The following is a 20661-nucleotide window of genomic DNA, read 5'->3' as shown; positions in this document are numbered from 1 at the left end:
GGAAATATAATCCACCCTTCTTTTGCAGAACTGATCCCTCCTGAATTCTGTACATAGTACATTTGGGCGCTGCCCACTTCTTAGGCAAACTGCCTGGCCCAAGCCAGTCATTTAAGGTTGTACACCTGAATTGTATGGGGCCAATCCCAGACCACACTTACTGGTCCAGAGAGAGGGAACATGAGACCAAGAAGGGTCCTCCCTCACAATTTACAAATTGGAACTTGGGGTTAAGAAGTGGTAGGGAGGGCGGAGCAAGATGGCGGATTGGTGAGGTGTATGTTTTAGTTAATCCTCCAGGAAAGTAGGTAGAAAGCCAGGAATTGTGTGGACTGGACACTGCAGAGCAATGTGACTTTGGGCATACTTCATACAACACCCATGAACACGTCGAACTGCTGAGATCAGCGAAATCTGTAAGTTTTTGCGGCCAGGAGACCCATACCCCTCCCTGCCAGTCTCAGTCCCATGTGAGGAGGGGCTGTCAGCACTGGGAATGAGAAGGGAGAACTGCAGTGGCAGCTCTTATCGGAAACTCATTCTACTGATCCAAACTCCAATCACAGATAGACTGAGACCAGACACCAGAGAACCTGAGAGCAGCCAGCCCAGCAGAGAGGAGATAGGGATAGCAAGAAACAGCAAGAAAAGCCCAAAAAGAAAAGCGGAGGCTTTTTGGAATTCTGGTGAGCATAGAAAAGGGAAGGGCAGAGCTCAGGCCCTGAGGCTCATATGCAAATCCCAAAGAAAAATGGATCTCTCTGCCCCCTGGACTTTTCCTTAATGGCCCTAATTGCTTTGTCTCTTAGCAATTCAATAACCCATTAGATCTGCAAGAAGGGCCCTTTGTTTTTTTATCTTTTGTTTTTCTTTTTCTAAAACAATTACTCTAAGAAGCCCAATACAGAAAGCCTCAAAGACTTGCAATTTGGGCAGGTCAAGACAAGAGCAGAACGAAGAGAGCTCTGAGACAAAAGGCAATAATCCAGTGGCTGAGAAAATTCACTAAACACCACAACTTCCCAAGGAAAGGGGGGCATCCACTCAGCAGACTGGGAGCCTCCCTACACAGCCCTGTAGCCCAGAACCGCCCTGGGGGGATGGCACTCACCTGTGACATAGCACAGTCATCCCTCAACAGAGGACCAGGAGGTGCACGGCCTGGAAGAGGGACCCACTCGCAAGTCTCAGGGGCCATAACAAGGACTTGTAGGTCAGTGGCAGAGACAAACTGTGGCAGGACTGAACTGAAAGATTCGACTACTGCAGCAGCTTTAAAACTCCAGGAACACCAGGGAGATTTGATTGTTAGAGCCGCCCCCCCTCCCTGAACGCCAAGACACACGCCCCATATACAGGGCAGGCAATACCAACTACACACGCAAGCTTGGTACACCAATTGGACCCCACAAGACTCACTCCCCCACTCACCACAAAGACAAAGCAGGAGAGAACTGCCTTGAGGGGAACAGGTGGCTTGTGGCCGCCACCTGCTGGTTAGTTAGAGAAAGTGTACTCCATGAAGTTGTAGATCAGACAAATTAGAGATAAGGATTTCAATTGGTCTACAAATCCTAAAAGAAACCTATAAAATTAAGCAAATGCCAAGAGGCCAAAAACAACAGAAAATTTTAAAGCATATGAAAAAACCAGACGATATGGATAACCCAAGCCCAAGCACCCAAATCAAAAGATCAGAGGAGATACAGTACCTAGAGCAACTACTCAAAGAACTAAAGATGAACGACAAGACCATGGCACATGATATAAAGGACATGAAGAGAAGCATGGCACAGGATATAAAAGACATCAAGAAGACCCTAGAAGAGCATAAAGAAGACATTGCAAGACTAAATAAAAAAATAGATGACCTTATGGAAATTAAAGAAACTGTAGACCAAATTAAAAAGATTCTGGATACTCATAGTACAAGACTAGAGGAAGTTGAACAACGAATCAGTGACCTGGAAGATGACAGAATGGAAAATGAAAGCACAAAAGAAAGAATGGGGAAAAAAATTGAAAAAATCGAAATGGACCTCAGGGATATGATAGATAATATAAAACGACCAAATATAAGACTCATTGGTGTTCCAGAAGGAGAAGTAAAGGGTAAAAGTCTAGGAAGAGCATTCAAAGAAATTGTTGGGGAAAACTTCCCAGATCTTCTAAACACCATAAGTACACAAATCATAAATGCCCAGCAAACTTCAAATAGAATAAATCCAAATAAACCAACTCCGAGACGTATTCTGATCACAGTGTCAAATACAGAAGAGAAGGAGCAAGTTCTGAAAGCAGCAAGAGAAAAGCAATTCACCACATACAAAGGAAACAGCATAAGACTAAGTAGTGACTACTCAGCAGCCACCATGGAGGCGAGAAGGCAGTGGCACGACATATTTAAAATTCTGAGTGAGAAAAGTTTCCAACCAAGAATACTTTATCCAGCAAAGCTCTCCTTCAAATTTGAGGGAGAGCTTAAATTTTTCACAGACAAACAAATGCTGAGAGAATTTGCTAACAAGAGACCTGCCCTACTGGAGATACTAAAGGGAGCCCACAGACAGAGAAACAAAGAAAGGAGAGAGAGACATGGAGAAAGGTTCAGTACTAAAGAGATTCCGTATGGGTAAATTAAAGGATATTAATAGAGAGAGCGGAAAAATATATATGACAAACATAAACCAAAGGATAAGATGGCTGATTCAAGAAATGCCTTCACGGTTATAACGTTGAATGTAAATGGATTAAACTCCCCAATTAAAAGATATAGATTCACAGAATGGATCAAAAAAAATGAACCATCAATATGTTGCATACAAGAGACTCATCTTAGACACAGGGACACAAAGAAATTGAAAGTGAAAGGATGGAAAAAAATATTTCATGCCAGCTACAGCCAAAAGAAAGCAGGTGTAGCAATATTAATCTCAGATAAAATAGACTTAAAATGCAGGGATGTTTTGACAGACAAAGAAGGCCATTACATACTAATAAAAGGGGCAATTCAACAAGAAGAAATAACAATCATAAATGTTTATGCACCCAATCAGGGTGTCACAAAATACATGAGAGAAACACTGGCAAAACTAAAGGAAGCAATTGATGTTTCCACAATAATTGTGGGAGACTTTAACACATCACTCTCTCCTATAGATAGATCAACCAGACAGAAGACCAATAAGGAAACTGAAAACCTAAACAATCTGATAAATGAATTGGATTTAACAGACATATATAGAACATTACATCCCAAATCACCACGATACACATTCTTCTCTAGCGCTCACGGAACTTTCTCCAGAATAGATCATATGCTGGGACATAAAACAAGGCTCAGTAAATTTAAAAAGATTGAAATTATTCAAAGCACATTCTCTGACCACAATGGAATACAATTAGAAGTCAATAACCATCAGAGACTTAGAAAATTCACAAATACCTGGAGGTTAAACAACACACTCCTAAAAATTCAGTGGGTTAAAGAAGAAATAGCAGGAGAAATTACTAAATATATAGAGATGAATGAAAATGAGAACACAACATACCAAAACCTATGGGATGCAGCAAAAGTGGTACCGAGGGGGAAACTTACAGCACTAAACACATATATTAAAAAGCAAGAGAGTGCTAAAATCAAAGACTAATGGATCAACTGAAGAAGCTAGAAAATGAACAGCAAACCAATCCTAAACCAAGTAGAAGAAAAGAAATAACAAGGATTAAAGCAGAATAAATGAGATAGAGAACAAAAAAACAACAGAGGATAAATAACACCAAAAGTTGGTTCTTTGAGAAGATCAACAAGACTGACAAGCCCCTAGCTAGACTGACAAAATCAAAAAGAGAGACGACCCATATAAACAAAATAATGAATGGGAAAGGTGACATTACTGCAGATCCTGAAGAAATTAAAAAAATTATAAGAGGATACTATGAACAACTGTATGGCAACAAACTGGATAATGTAGAGGAAATGGACAATTTCCTGGAAACATATGAACAACCTAGACTGACCAGAGAAGAAATAGAAGACCTCAACCAACCAATCACAGGCAAAGGGATCCAATCAGTCATCAAAAAGCTTCCCACAAATAAATGCCCAGGGCCAGATGGCTTCACAGGGGAATTCTACCAAACTTTCCAAAAAGAACTGACACCAATCTCACTTAAACTCTTTCAAAACGTTGAAGAAAATGGAACACTACCTAACTCATTTTATGAAGCTAACATCAATCTAATACTAAAACCAGGCAAAGATGCTACAAAAAAGGAAAACTACCGGCCAATCTCCCTAATGAATATAGATGCAAAAATCCTCAGCAAAATAGTTGCAAATCGAATCCAAAGACACATTAAAAAAATCATACACCATGACCAAGTGGGGTTCATTCCAGGCATGCACGGATGGTTCAACATAAGAAAATCAATCAATGTATTACAACACATTAACAAATCAAAAGGGAAAAATCAAATGATCATCTCAATAGATGCTGAAAAAGCATTCGACAAAATCCAACATCCCTTTTTGATAAAAACACTTCAAAACGTAGGAATTGAAGGAAACTTCCTCAATATGATAAAGAGCATATATGAAAAACCCACAGCCAGCACAGTACTCAATGGTGACAGACTGAAAGCCTTCCCTCTAAGATCAGGAACAAGACAAGGATGCCCGCTATCACCACTGTTATTCAACATTGTGCTGGAAGTGCTAGCCAGGGCAATCCGGCAAGACAAAGAAATAAAAGGCATCCAAATTGGAAAGGAAGAAGTAAAACTGTCATTGCTTGAAGATGATATGGTCTTATATCTGGAAAACCCCGAGAAATCGACGACACAGCTATTAGAGCTAATAAACAAATTTAGCAAAGTAGCGGGATACAAGATTAATGCACATAAATCAGTAATGTTTCTATATGCTAGAAATGAAGAAACTGAAGAGACACTCAAGAAAAAGATAACATTTTCAATAGCAACTAAAAAAATCAAGTACCTGGGAATAAACTTAACCAAAGATATAAAAGACCTATACAAAGAAAACTACATAACTCTACTAAAAGAAATAGAAGGGGACCTTAAAAGATGGAAAAATATTTCATGTTCATGGATAGGAAGGCTAAATATCATTAAGATGTGAATTCTACCCAAACTCATCTACAGATTCAATGCCATCCCAATCAAAATTCCAACAACTTACTTTGCAAACTTGGAAAAGCTAGTCATCAAATTTATTTGGAAAGGGAAGATGCCTCGAATTGCTAAAGACACTCTAAAAAAGAAAAACAAAGTGGGAGGACTTACCCTCTCTGACTTTGAAGCTTATTATAAAGCCACAGTGTCAAAACAGCATGGTACTGGCACAAAGATAGACATATAGATCAATGGAATCGAATTGAGAATTCAGAGATAGACCCCCAGATCTACGGCCGACTGATCTCTGATAAGGCCCCCAAAGTCACTGAACTGGGTCATAATGGTCTTTTCAACAAATGGAGCTGGGAGAGTTGGATATCCATATCCAAAAGAATGAAAGAGGACCCCAACCTCACACCCTACACAAAAATTAACTCAAAATGGATCAAAGATCTCAATATAAAAAAAAGTACCATAAAACTCCTAGAAGATAATGTAGGAAAACATCTTCAAGACCTTGTATTAGGCGGCCACTTCCTAGACTTTACACCCAAAGCACAAGCAACAAAAGAAAAAATAGATAAATGGGAATTCCTCAAGTTTAGAAGTTTCTGTACCTCAAAGGAATTTGTCAAAAAGGTAAAGAGGCAGCCAACTCAATGGGAAAAAATTTTTGGAAACCAAGTATCTGACAAAAGACTGATATCTTGCATACATAAAGAAATCCAACAACTCAATGACGATAGTTCAGACAGCCCAATTATAAAATGGGCAAAAGATATGAAAAGACAGTTCTCTGAAGAGGAAATACAAATGGCCAAGAAACACATGAAAAAATGTTCAGCTTCACTAGCCATTAGAGAGATGCAAATTAAGACCACAATGAGATACCATCTCACACCAATTAGAATGGCTGCCATTAAACAAACAGGAAACTACAAATGCTGGAGGGGATGTGGAGAAATTGGAACTCTTATTCATTGTTGGTGGGACTGTATAATGGTTCAGCCACTCTGGAAGACAGTCTGGCAGTTCCTTAGAAAACTAGATATAGTTACCCTTCGATCCAGCGATTGCACTTCTTTGTATTTACCCGGAAGATTGGAGAGCAGTGACACAAACAGATATCTGCACGCCAATGTTCATAGCAGCATTATTCACAATTGCCAAGAGATGGAAACAACCCAAATGTCCTTCAACAGATGAGTGGATAAATAAAATGTGGTATACACACACGATGGAATACTACACGGCAGTAAGAAGGAACGATGTGGTGAAACATAATGACAACATGGATGAACCTTGAAGACATAATGCTGAGCGAAATAAGCCAGGCACAAAAAGAGAAATACTATATGCTACCACTAATGTGAACTTTGAAAAATGTAAAACAAATGGTTTATAATGTAGAATGTAGGGGAACTAGCAGTAGAGAGTAATTAAGGAAGGGGGAACAATAATCCAATAAGAACAGATAAGCTATAGTCGGTAAATTTAACGTTTTGGGAATGCCCAGAATGACTATGGTCTGTTAATTTCTGATGGGTATAGTAGGAACAAGTTCACAGAAATGTTGCTATATTAGGTTACTTTCTTGGGGTAGAGTAGGAACATGTTGGAAGTAAAGTAGTTATCTTAGGTTAGTTGTCTTTTTCTTACTCCCTTGTTATGGTCTCTTTGAAATGTTCTTTTATTGTATGTTTTTTTAAATTTTTATTTTTTTTTATTTTTCATACAGTTGATTTAAAAAAAAAAAAAAAAAAAAACCAAGGAAAAAAATATGCAGAGCCCCCTTAAGGAGCTGGTGGAGAATGCAGGGGTATTGGCCTGCCCCACCGCGAGGGTTGCTAACATGCCCACAGACATAGAGGACTGGTGGTTTGATGGGTTGAGCCCTCTACCACAGGATTTGCCCTTGGGAAAACTGTTGCTGCAAAGGAGAGGCTATAATTGTGCCTAAGAGCCTCCTCCCGAATGCTTCTTTGTTGCTCAGATGTGGCCCTCTCTCTCTAGCTAAGCCAACTTGGCAGGTGAAATCACTGCCCTCCCCCCTACATGGGATCAGACACCCAGGGGAGTGAATCTCCCTGGCAACGTGGACTATGACTCCCGGGGAGGAATGTAGACCCGGCATCGTGGGATGGAGAACATCTTCTTGACCAAAAGGGGGATGTGAATGGAAATGAAATAAGCTTCAGTGGCAGAGAGATTCCAAAAGGAGCCGAGAGGTCACTCTGGTGGGCACTCTTACGCACAATACAGACAACCCTTTTTAGGTTCTAATCAGTTGGGGTAGCTGGTGGTGGATACCTGAAACTATCAAACTACAACCCAGAACCCATGAATCTTGAAGACAATTGTATAAAAATGTAGCTTATAAGGGGTGACGATGGGATTGGGAAAGCTACAAGGACCACACTCCCCTTTGTCTAGTTCATGGATGGACGAGTAGAAAAATAGGGGAAGGAAACAAACAAACAAACAGACAAAGGCACCCAGTGTTCTTTTTTACTCTAATTGCTCTTTTTCACCTTAATTATTATTCTTGTTATTTTTGTGTGTGAGGTAATGAAGGTGTCAGGGATTGATTTTGGTGATGAATACACAATTATGTAATGGTACTGTGAACAACTGAATGTACGATTTGTTTTGTATGACTGCATGGTATGTGAATATATCTCAATAAAATGAATATTAAAAAGAGAAAAAAAAAAGAGGTGGTAGGGAGCAGCTACCTACTGCTGCTTAAAAAGCTGGTCAAAAAGCTGAAGATATGGGATTAGAAGCTGTCACTGGCCATATCTCCAACCCTGAGGAAGAAGCCAGTGCATAGTAAGTGAGAATGAAGTTGATAGGAGAGAAAAGAAGGGAAGGCAGAAGAAGAAATAGGGAGCTGATGGTGATCCAATCATTTCTGCGGAATAATGCATTTCTACTCTTATTTAGGTGAAGTGAGACAAAGTTACATTCCTCATATGCTTAATCTTGGTATCTGACATGGCATCCATAAAAGTTCTGGGTAATATAAAACCCACAGCCTTGTTTCTTTCCCGAAAGTGTTGAGACTCACTCTTTTCTTTCCTGTGATTCCATCACTCCTGCTACTTTTTTTTTTTTTAAACAGCATTATTGTCTTCATGTAGTTATAAAAGTGATGTATGTTCAATATAAGAAAAAGTATACTGGAAGAAAAATCAACTGAAATTCCACCATCTAGAGAAACTCTGGTTCCTCATTTTAATAATTTACTTCATCAAATTATTTTCCCATGATCTGAACTTGGATTTTATCATCATTCCACATCACTCCACTCATGAAATCTTATACTCCAATGTTCTATTCTCTAGAATCTTCTAGTGAATTCTAATTCTCTAGAATTGATTCTCTAGACTCTTTCTTCCTTCTCTCTCACTTGCATTTTGATATCATGCAGAACTTCACTTACCTTGACCTCGCCATTGTTTTCCAAATCTATCTGCTGCTCATGACCTCATTCCTTCCCTTTATAGTCTGGAACCCTTAATTCAGTAATGGTTTGATCCCAGAGGTTTAGATTGAGCATTGGTATAACTAACTAGAATCCTTTCATATAGTTTTCCTTGCCCTTACTGAAGAACCAGTGACTTATGTGCTGCATGAATCAGTAAGTTATTTTTTTACACTATTCTGGAAGGAAAAGGTACTAGCTATTTCCTAGGCTTTATCAGGTGCCAGAGTCTTTCCTTACCCTAAAGGCCAGATTTTTGTATATTTATTTTCTATCTAATCACATCCTTCCTCATGATTACATTTTTTCATGACTTTTATAGCATCATTTTCTCCTACTTCTCTTGGAATATCTCTGTCCATTCTTATTGAGTTTCCGTGACTGGTTCCACTTCCTTTACCAATTTTTAAAGTGTTGTTATTCCAAAAAGTTTTCTCCTTTGTCCTCTTCTCTTGTCCTATGAGGGATCACAATTTCAAATGCCTAAAGATACCAGATGTCAAAACAAAATATTTTTGATTGTATTGAAATCAATTAATAAAATGATTTTTTAAAATAAAACAGATTAATCAGACAAGCTGATTCTAAGGTTTATCTAGAAGGGAAAATTTTTTCAAGAATAGTTAAGAGAAAAACACAGGGAGGGATAATAAGGTTTTATATTTTAAATTTTGCTACTCTTTATCCTTTTTTTTTATTTGATCTGTTTATTTCTGATATAGGCATATATAAGTGAGTTCATGTTTTAGAATTTGTCCAAAGAACTTTTTATTTCTATTGGCTTTTGCTGTGTGAATTTCAAAACTATGTTGTTAGGTAAATAAAGGTTCATAACATGTTATCTTGGTATACTGTATTATATGTCAATATGGAATGCCCCATATTCTTCTACTTAATGATTTTTCTACTTGAATTCTATTTTATCAAATCTGAATATTGCTACACTTGCTTTTTCATTAATATGTACAAGGTACATCTTATTTCATCAATTTATTTTCTTTGTCCCTTTATTTCTTCTAGTGATTTCAAAGTCACAATCCTATTTTTCTTCTTCAAGCTGTTACTTTTAAAATTTTGCCAGATATATTTTATGTGTATCTTTATATCATTGTCTAATCAGGAGCTACATTCTCTATTTGTACCAGGAATCTTGTATGCTTTTATTTTCTCCTCTTCCCACTCATACCACTTTCCAAGTGGAGATCATCTGGAATTTTAATTACTATTAAATTTTAATTAATTGTTATTAGAGTGTTAATATTTTAAATTTGCTATTGATTTACAATCAATTATTTAGAATTAACTGGGGATTTACTGTTTGCTTGTTTGTTCATTTGCTTACTATTCTTTCTGGAATACCACATCTTCCTCTGAGATTCATTTTTTATTTAGTTGAATTATATCCTTGAGTATCTTATTCAGAGAGGTTCTGTGAGTAATAAATTCTTTGAACTCTTTAAGAGTCCAAAATGTTTTCATTTTATCCACATACTGGAGCATACATAGCTTTCTTAGTCTGGTTTTATGTTCCAGTTTCAAAACTATTTTCTTTCTGGAAATTTTTCCTTCCTTGTTTCCTCTCTTCTATTTCTTCTTTCCTCCTGAAACTCCTATTACACTCACGTTGGCATGAGCTCTTAATTTTTTTTTCTATATACTCTCTATTGCTTGTCCTTTGTGCTGCATTCTGTAAGCATCCCATGGCTCAATCATCAAGCTTGCTTATTACTCTTCAGGTATTTCCATCTTGATTGTATTTTTAATTTCTAAGATCCCTAGACTTTTTCATAAAAACCTGTTTTTATTTCACAGTTATCTCCATATGAATATTAATCATAGAGGAGGGAGAAGCTACCTGTCATTGGGCCCAAGTGGTCCTGTGCTTCCTTGTTGAGTGTGCCGAACTGGTAGGCCTAACTGATCTCTGACCATGAAGCTTTTCTGAATCTGGTCATATAGGCAATTAAATAGGTCAGAGCCACCACAGTGTGCCTATAGTACAACTACTCACTCCCCAGGGGACTGGCTTATTTACTTCTTGCTACAAAAGGTGACAGGCCCTTAGCCCTGGCTTCCTGAGCTGCAGTGAAACAAACTGTGTGCATAGTTACCATCTGAGTCCACTGTTTCACTCTGTGGAACTTGGAGACAGGAAAGCTGGTGCCACCATGCTGATGTTTTTGCTGTTTGCTGTGCTGTGAGTAATAAACCGCCCTGCTTTGATCCATTGATCCTCATTGTCTTTCAGCATCCATGGAGTCATGGCAAGCCACTTTTGTGTAAATATTTAGTCAACCTCAGGATTTGCTACCTCCCCATTTTCCTTGGGGATGTTCCACTCCTCTGGTGAATGAGAGCTATATGTTGCCCTGTTCCCAGGGAAAGGGTGACTGGCCTTCTCCTTCCTTGCTGGCCTCCAATGCACTGAATTTCATCTTGTTTCTTCTTCTGGGTGTTGTGTGCTGGCATTTGCTGTCCTGCTGTGGCTTCTGGAGGTGAGGCCAATGGTATCTTGTAATATTCTGTCCTTTTCAATTCTGTAAGTCGTCATGGAGCTCCTTCTGCCCCTAATATCCCACCTGCTATCTTGGAGATTTGGGGGATTTCCACTCCTTTCCCTATAAAATTTTCATATTCAAGGACTCTGTGAGTCAGTTGTTGGGTCCATCTGCTTATATACCACTCCCTGACATTGCTATCTATGGCAGAGAGTCGTGTTAGCCTCATGCTATCTATGAGGCTGGTGGCCCCCTAAGGTAAACTCTAGAAAGTGAACCACAAGTTCCTAATGTGTTCAGATCCCCCTTCAACCTACCCAAGGTTTTTATTTTCTCACTCCCTTTATCACCTCAGCTGGAAGTGGGTTTCTCATCCAGTTCCTCAGCAGAATTTAAACCTTAGTGTCTGTGGTAGATTGAATTATGTACCCCAACAAAAGACATGTTCTTAATCTGAATCCTTGTTCCTGTGTGAACCCATTGTAAATAGGACCCTTTTAAGAAGTATTATTAGTTAAGGTAATAACTGAATCAGTGTGGGCCATAATCTGTATTACTGGAACCCTTTATAGGCAGAAGAAATTTGGACACAGAGTCAGAGAAGGCCACAAGAAGAACACGGAGTTCAGTGGAAACTGAAAGAGTAGACCACCACGTGATAAGAGGAAAAGATGCAGGCTAAGTAACACCAAGGATTACAGCAAGCCAGCACCAGAACACTGTAGACTTTGGGGAGAAAGCATGGCCTTGCCAATGCCCTGATTTTGGACTTCTAACTTCCAAAACCATGAGCCAATAAGTTTCTGTTGTTTAAGTCAACCCATTACATGATATTAATTTTAGCAACTCTAGTGAACTAAAACATTGTCATTCCCTCTAACTCCCCTAATATTTTCCTGCTGGTCAAATTCTTCAGTATTTTTGGTCTTGAAGAGGGCTCTATCCATCAGGATCCAATCAGGAAAACAGAAACCACTGTGAGTATATCTATAACATAGGGAGTACTGGGAAATGGTTATACAAGTGATGGAAGAGACTGAGAAGTCTACCAGGAGAAAGAAACTGAGGGCCCCAGAGATCAGCATAGTAGGAAGCTGTTACCATCCCTAGAGGACACAGGAAGGAGGCAGCTACCAGAGACTAATACAATAAGAACACTTACAGTGTGCCTGACACATTTTCTTTTTGTGCTCACCATCAGCAGAAATAAACCAATTAATATTTTATAGAAGCGAAAAGAAAATCTGGAACTTGGCTCATTCAAACTATTTTGCCTTCAATTGATTTCCTTGGAGTAATCTGCCTTTTCATCTCATTCTGACATTTTATCATCTTTATTTTGAAGCTTGTCTCACTAAAACCTATTTCTCATTTGGTTGTTCTCTAGCTCAAAGCACTTGTGAGGAAGTTTTTATGTTTCTTGTGTTATATTTTCTTCTGAGGTGGACTGTTTTTTGCATCCTATTACATATTCCTTTTATTTCATTATTTATTTTGTTCTGCAGTGTTTGCATAGTTGCTCTATTGCTTATTTCATTTTATTAATGCTTTGCTAGCTTTATATAGACATTCTATTTATTTGGATATATTGTAGATGACATCTTGTCTACCTTCAACTCTGAGATTTTTTTTTTTCTTCAAGAAGCTACAGTTTGATGGTATTTTATGTTCTATTCACTTGGTTGTATTCAGCATCTGACAAAGAGGGAGAACTCAAGTTCTGTCTGTGCCAGACTTCGTTGGACTATCTGGGCTCTACTCTCACTTTTGAGATTTTGTCATTTTCCAATGCGAGGGTTTGCTCTACCTAATTGGGGGTGTTTTCCATTTCCATGGGAGGTTACTTTGGGCTCCCAATATGCCCCCCAAATCAGCTTGTAGCCCAGGAATTTACATTTCCATCAGAGAGAGTCAGGCCCTGTGTTCAGTTTCTCTGTTTCATGCATTTCTCCACTGTAGCCATTTCTACTGCTCATCTTCAGAGCAGGGTGAGGAACAGGACATCCATTCAATTTGCATCTCTACAAATTTGGGCATATTATTGAGAATTTGGTGGTGTGGTGACTCATTAGTTACTTCTACTTCTGGTGGTGGCATTTGTAGCCTTCCCACGCTACACTCTTCTGTTCCAATCTAGACTCTTCCATTTCTTTCCTTGGTGCCACTTTTTGGACTATGTCCCTTTGTTGTCAGGTGAAAATTTTTCTATAGTTTTAGTACCTTTTAAATTCATTCATTAAATACTTGGGGAAGAAAATTCTTCACCCAAAGTTCTATCAAGTGGAAGCCATAATTTCTTGGGATGTTGATTGTAAGCTCTCAAATGTGAATGGCATCAAGGTTAAAACCCCTGGGGATCAAAATAACCTGCTTAAGGGAGATCTCACCTATGTGAGATCATTCACAGAGTCCTGTCAGTTGCCTGTGGAAAAGGCCTGTCACTCATAGCACAAGCAGGGATGTAGGTAGGGACCTTACTGAGGGGTTAGAAGCCCTTTCTCATTTTGGAAGTGAAAGAGTCATGATGCCTAAGAAACTATATCTTTGTTAGGTAGGAAGGTTGAATGAAAGCACAAGGGGGAACCTGCCCCAAGCAATGAAGCAAACAATGCAGGTGATGTCCATGACAGGTTGTACCAGGCTTTCCTGGTCAAAGTGAAGCTGTTTTCTCAGAAAGTGTATAGAATGGCCCAGGGTTGGTCAGCCCCAGAACTTTGCTAGAATCAGTTTTTAGAGGCCAGGCTATGTTATCTATGATTCTTGATTTGTTTTTGTTTACTTCCTGTTTGTTCTTAGTCTGCATTTTAATAAAGTCTTGAAAAATCCTAGCCTGACTCCAGTTTGCTAGGGGAACAAAGAGAAGGATTTGCTTGTATGCTTGGGCCTATGTTTTTAGGCTGTTTTTGTGGGGAGAAGGTAGCAGAGATGGCACTGGAACACTGTTCCTCTTGGAGTATGAATGGGGGTGACAGAAGAGGTTTAAAAAGAGAGAAATCTAAGGGAAAAATGAAACCAAGTAAAACAAAGCTAAGCCTTTTGATTCTGCCCTCCCCCACCTTCCCAATGGAAATTCTCATTTCAGTGCCAAGCTGAGAGTTCTGTTTTTGGTTTTAGCAAGGAAGACTGATTCACTTACAGATACTTACATTCTTTTATAATCCGGAAACCAGACAGCACCAATTATTCTGTCTCATAGTCTTCATAAAAATGGCAATCTTGGCTTTACATGGCATTTTCCAATTTAAATCCTGTCCCTTAGTCTATCTATACAATTCCAATTTAGGATACTAAAAACCTTATTCTAGTTTCAAGAATTCAACTCAACATGACTTTTAAAGTTTCAAAATGTCTTTGGTGATGGGGTGGGGAAGGACCAAAGGAAGCCTTCTGACTAAAGTATTTATTTCATAAGAAAAAAACACAAATTAGGCAATGTATTAACTAAGACTTTTACTCACAGCATAAAGCTTATGTGCTGTGTGTATGTAGGTCTTGAGAAAGTGAGGGGAAAAAGCTTTTCCCAATTTAAAACTGTTTTAATCCACTTTTCACATTTCAGATAAAGTAAATTAGAGTCAAACTTAACTGGGTTTCACCAAAAATGTTTAAAGGCTTTAAAAATCCGTTCACACAAACACCAAACAACTTTTCGTGAGCAACTTTTGAGAAGAACACCTCAGCGCTACAGGCTGCCAGAACCAAAAGGAAAGATACCGGCGACCGGGCTCGCTCACCGTCTTTGTCCGCGTTTTTTGGTCTCTGCTTGCCGCTGTGCCTGAGGAACTGGGAAAAACCATTCTCGGAGAAGTTGATGAGCAGTTGAATGAGGCAGAGGGAGAGGAACACCGGCAGGAGGATTTGGCTCCAAGCCCGCGGCGAGCACATCCCTCCGGGTCAGCGGGAGCCGAGCGGGCACCGGGCGCAGGGGCGGGCACAGGGACCCCGCCAAGGGACTGTGTCCTGTCGCAGCCCCAGGTCCTGAGGCCGTCCCTTCCGAGCTCCGGACCCCTGCATAATTCGCAGAACCTTAGAACCCCGAACGTTCTGGCCAGAACGGGGACTATTCGTTAGACCTTCCGGGTCAGCTCTGTTCAGCTTCCTGGGCCCGGGACCACCGTGTGCGGTTCCTCCCTGGACTTGCTGGAGGCTTTTCTCCCCGCGAAGCCTGCAGCTGTCTCCTGATGCCGTTGTTTTGAAGACCTGCATTCTAGGTTCCACCACTCAACAGCGTGTAAAGAAGCAATTGCACCTCTCTGTGATGACTTTCCTCCGATATAAATGGGCCTAAGGCCCACCCCAGCTGTTCTGAGGTTAAAAGTGGTAAGGCCGTGAAACTCACGGCTCTCTGAATTCACGATTAAAAAGGATGCTTTAAGGCAGTTTCCTAAACTCTGGTGTATTTTAGGTGGTTTGCAGGTGAACATCTTTTATTTAAATAGCTATGAATTTATGTTTACATGTATTGGAAAATATAACCGGTAGTTACAATGATATATGGACAAGATATACTTTTCTTTTAAAAGAAATCTATTTATGTAAATATTGTCAATTGTCAGAAATAGTACACGATGTAAAGGATATGGCAAAAATTGTGAAGAGGGTGGCCATTCATCTGTTTTTGCTTAGAATGAAAACTTATTCCTAAGGCCTATCCTGGTTCCTGTTTTTCAAAAATGAATGATGGAGCTGTCCCATGGCATTCTAGCCTGTTCACGTAGTCTGGATCCTGGGGACTACAGATCTAGTGCTGGCGATAAAGATGGGGAACCAGAGTACATACCCAGAGCTTCAGACTGCATTTTCTTGCCTATTTGCAATGCAAAGGACAGAGGATTATTAGCTATAATATGAAAAGAGCTCTTGTAAACTGTCAAAAATAAGTTAAAGCGAGAAACTTTTTTTTAATGGACAAGTAATGTAAATAGTCCTAAAAAAGAGCAAATCCAAATAGCCAAGCGTGTATGAAAAAATATTTTTAAAATGACTAATAGTAGGAAATTGTAAAGAAAAGTAATAATGAGCTACCAACCATTAAGTTAGCAAACATTTTAAAAGAAAGCTAAACAAAAAACAAAAAACAAAAACAAACAAACAAACAAAAAACTAATGCATATTGCTGGTGAAGATCTGGAAGAAAAAGGTACTCGTACACCTTTGGGGCAAACTGTAAATGCTACAGTGTCTTTGGAAAGCAACCTGGCAACAGCTATTAAAATTAAAAATACATATGTTCTATATATACATATTTTGTGTGGGAGTCTGCCCCCCACTCCTTCTCAATTCTCATGTTGTGGGTGGGACTTCAAGCCCTGCCAGGAGGTAGTACATAAAAACCAGGCCCGAGCAAATCAGAGCATTGCATTTCTCTGGTCACCACAACTGGCTCAGGGCTGGATACATGACATAAGCTGATCCAGCAAGGTCAATCTCAGGGGTTTTGCTAAGAATGCTGGAATAAAGATGCTTTTCTTCCTCTAGATTCAAATTTGGAGGAACTTAGTCCCAGAAGTGCTAAAAGTCATTTTGAGATCATATGGGGTTGGCCACAAAAATGCCTCACTCAGAACAGAATTGACTGGGGCCTCAGCTGCTATCTCTCAGAACCTTCCATATTCATGCCAAGGCCATGTTCCCAACCAAGACTAAATATGTCAGGGGTACTAACATAGTATACCTCTAATGGGCGATTTTGCTTCAGGATGCCCCATCAGTCAGGCGGAAACTTTCTTAGAACTGTGCTGTTCTCTGAGACTGCCAACCAAATCCTCCTCCTTCCCTTCTCAGGTGTCAACCTGCACATGGTTTGAAGGTTCTCCTTACCTTCACTAGCTCCCTCTCCTTTATTCTTCCCAAGTACTCCCCCCCCAATAAATCTCTTCTACTTGCAATCTTATTTGGGTGTCTGCCTCTTGGAGGACCCAAACTAATGCAAATGTCACCAGAAGTGTTCTGAGAAAAGAGGTGGTAAGGTAAAACTTTGAGACTGGTTTACTCACTATCTGATGGACAAAGAAAATGCCATCCTGAGTGGTATGTGGAATATGGATAGGCCCTGGTAAAAGGTGGCAGTGAAATGTTTTCCCCCTAGGAAAACAAACTAGTGGAAAGGAATGCCTCGGTAGGTGCAATGATTCAAGCACTTGAAAGACAGAGGGGAACAAACAGGGCCTACAAGGAGAGCAAAGTTGGTTGGCTACAGAATTCTCTGCAGAGGGATAGTGACTAGCTAATTATGAGAGCCAGGGAACCTCTTTGGTAGTCCTTATCTTCTGTAGTGGAGTAGACACAGTTAAGCAGCAGACTGAGGACCTGACAGAGTTACAGAGCTCCAGAGACACTGAAATGCCCAGTCAAAGCAGGTTTCTCATGCTAAGGTAAGGACTCTGGTTAGAAAACCATGAATTCTTATGTTTAAGTGATACACCCTGGTCTCTCTTACTTCAGGGACTCCATTATCTCCATGAATATTAACAAGCCCTGTTCAAATGACTGCTCTACTCTCTGCCTGTGGAGGAGAGTCACCCATATACTTCTTAGTGATGTTGGTGCCTTTCTTAAAAGCACATCTCTGGTTGCTCTCACTCAGTCTTTTTTGTTGGATGCTCCTTTTCCCTAAGACCTGTTAATATTGGCTCAATCCTTGGTCCTCTTATGTTTTCTAAGGCATTCATTCTTTTGTGATACAGCTTTAAATACCATCCACACGCTGCTAACTTCCAGTTAGGTCTCCAGTTCAGACCTCAACTCCAGTCAAATATAGAAAAATGTTTATACAACATCACCAAATGTGTGGCAAACATCCATCTCAACATATCCAAAACTTACAAGCTTTTCTCCCATCCATTTTTCCTATTCTTCTAGTTTCCCAAGCCAGAAACCTTGGAGTCATCCTTGACTCCTTTCTTTCTCTGAAACTCCATATCCAATCTGTTAGCAAGTTGTCTCTGCCTTCAGATTAGCAAACCTCTACCTACTCTTCTGTTACTGAAATTGCCTCCTAACTGGTCTGCCTGCTCCCTTCCTTGCCCAGGAATACTCTCACAGTCTATTCTTAACACAGCAGCCAGTAACCCTTTTAAAATGAAAGTCAGTCCTGGTGATTCCTCCATTCAGACTTCTCCATCTCAAAGCAATACCTGAACACCTTACAAAATGCTGACACTTGAGTGATCTGAGCCCTCTCCACCTTGCCTCTCGGGCACCATCTACTATTACTCTCTTTTTCTGTCTTTATGCTACAGCCATGCTGACATCTTTGCTGTTTCTCAGACACACCAGGCATGCTTCTACCTCAGGACCTTTATGGCAGGAATGAACTTCCTTTAGATAGGCCATTGCCCAACTCCCTCACCTCCTTCCAGGTTTTGCCCAAATGCCATCTTCTCTGTGAGGCCTAACCTGAACCACCTTATAGAATATTGCAACCTGCACTCCCTCACTCCAGTACTCCCTTGATTGCTCTATTGCCCCAAGGCATTTTATCACCTTCTAAAATACTGTGTACTTTACTTGTTTGTTATGTTATTGGGTTTGTTTGTTTGTTTGTTTGTTTCCACCTCCATTAGAATATAAGCTCCACAGGGTAAAGATATTTCCCTCTCTTTTTTTTTTTCCACTAATGTAACCCAAGCACTAGAATAGTGCCCAGCATATAGGAGGTGCTCAATAAATATTTTTAATTGTATTTATATACCCAAATCATTTATCACTTAGTTCTGGTCCTATATTCCAAGTTCTTTTTAGAAATCTCTACCTGAATGTCCTTCAGACACCTCAAACTCAGTATGCCCCAAGCCAGATTCATCCTCCCCATCAAATAAGTTCTTCCTCCTGTTTTCCTGATTTGGTTCGTGGCATCAATATCCATCCAGTCACCTAAGGGGGAAGGCTCACAGTCAGTCCTCATTTTAATTTTGGACCTCTTAGCCCTCTCCTAATGTTAAAAGTCATTTGATATTGATGCTGATCTTTTAGCCAGACATGCAAACATGTTCTTGCATTTCCTCAGTCACTTCTCCTTGCCTCTTATTGATTACAGTCTATTGGTTGGGCACAGCACTTTTCCGTCATCATTTAGATTCACTCTTTGTCCTTCAGAAGTATTCCTGTCAAAAAAAAAAAAAAAAGTCATTCTTTTTCACATGCAAACTTTGTTCTTTTCTCTCTGCTTTCCATTTTTTTTCAAATCATCTCCATACTTGCTTTATCATAAACAAATATTGCCTTTTTAAATAACGTTTTTCCAACACTTTCACTGCTTTTGCATTTATCAGGTATGGGTAGGGTTAATGTTTGTAAAACATTCTTTAAGTGGGTTAAGAATTGCCAACAGACTCAAGAAAAAACAATTCTTGGGCCTGAAAGACTGGGCATTGCCGTTAATGCCACCTATTGGTGGCAACAGAAATGGCATGTGTTTAGGCTGGATAGCAGCTTTGTTCAGATCCTCGAAGTGTATAGGATGAAAATCTGAAGGCAAAGACACCTCTGTGTCATTTTCCTTGACCTTCTGTATTCTGCTCTGCAGCAGTCACAGGCCTGGCAAAGAGGTTAACTGAAGAGAATATAATAAGGAGAACCAACAAGGGATGGTGAGGCACTTAGGGGCTACTAGCTCTGGAACAGAAAGGGCAGATCAAGGAATGGTGAGGCTAGAATCCAGAGAGAAGGGTAGCACTGGAAGAGGGACTGCCCAATAGGGGCCATAGGTAAAGGAAATAGAACTTGACTGAGGGAGTAGAGGGAATAGATACCCTGAGCTTTTTCTCTCCTACTTTCTTTCCTCCCAAAGCGAGAGGGGAAAAGAAACTCAGGTAATTCAAGCTGCAGAGGTCAGGGCAGGGCAGAGAAGGGTGGAGAATGAATTTGGAGGGTGAACTAGTGAATAACCAGCATATCTTCCCTTCACAAAATGAATTTCCCTCTCCTCTGTTTTACAAATTTATATATGTATAATCATCTTGTATTATGGATATTTATTTTATGCACTTGACTCCCCATATTAACCCAAGACTGAATTCTTCAACATCTCATTCATGGCAGTAAGTCTTCCAGCACCCACTCTAGGGGAAACTCATAAATTCATGTTTGAATAAATAAAGGACTGAATACACATTAACTATCCCCATGGCTTAAAATCATGCTGGGGGGAATAAAGGGCAAATGTATTCTATTTTATACTACCCCTTACCATCCCACAAACTCCATTTGACTCCTGAATACAATAAATACAACAATAAAGCAAACAGGAAACCTTTTCCTGATCCCAGGCTATCAATTTATGTGTGGAACAAGTTTCAATAGCAGATTCTAATAAAGTTTTCTCCCTACAATTTAATTTTTTAAAATAAAATTTGTAAAATATTTTTAAAGTAAGACTAGCTCTTTTGTCCTTGCTTCTGGCTCTAAAAGTCCACAGGAAGGCTTTGAATGGAAGTGAAGAATTGATTTTATTTCCAAAAGATGCACTAAAGTCAGCATTTAAAGCATTTGAATGTGGTCTAACAGCTGAACTTTAATGATGAAACAGCTTGTTGA

At 39.7% G+C, this 20661-nt stretch overlaps 1 protein-coding gene across 2 annotated transcripts in view; it reads right to left on the bottom strand.

Annotated features, from left to right (window-relative positions):
* The window catches only part of PTTG1IP2 (PTTG1IP family member 2), a 76039-nt gene extending 60882 nt beyond the window's left edge, over positions 1-15157 (bottom strand). For both annotated transcript variants that reach the window (XR_005217135.1, XM_037837484.1), the window contains exon 1: positions 14859-15157. Coding sequence is in view for 1 of the 2 variants with exons in the window: in XM_037837484.1 (XP_037693412.1) it covers positions 14859-15009 (151 nt within the window). In the remaining variant the exon portion in view is untranslated. The remainder of the gene's footprint in view (positions 1-14858) is intronic.
* Positions 15158-20661: the final 5504 nt, after the last annotated feature.

Source organism: Choloepus didactylus, chromosome 5 (genome assembly GCF_015220235.1).
Source record: "Choloepus didactylus isolate mChoDid1 chromosome 5, mChoDid1.pri, whole genome shotgun sequence".
NCBI classification, from domain to species: Eukaryota; Metazoa; Chordata; class Mammalia; order Pilosa; family Megalonychidae; genus Choloepus; species Choloepus didactylus.
The sequence above is the reverse complement of the archived record's forward strand: the minus strand, read 5'-3'. Positions and strand labels throughout refer to the sequence as shown.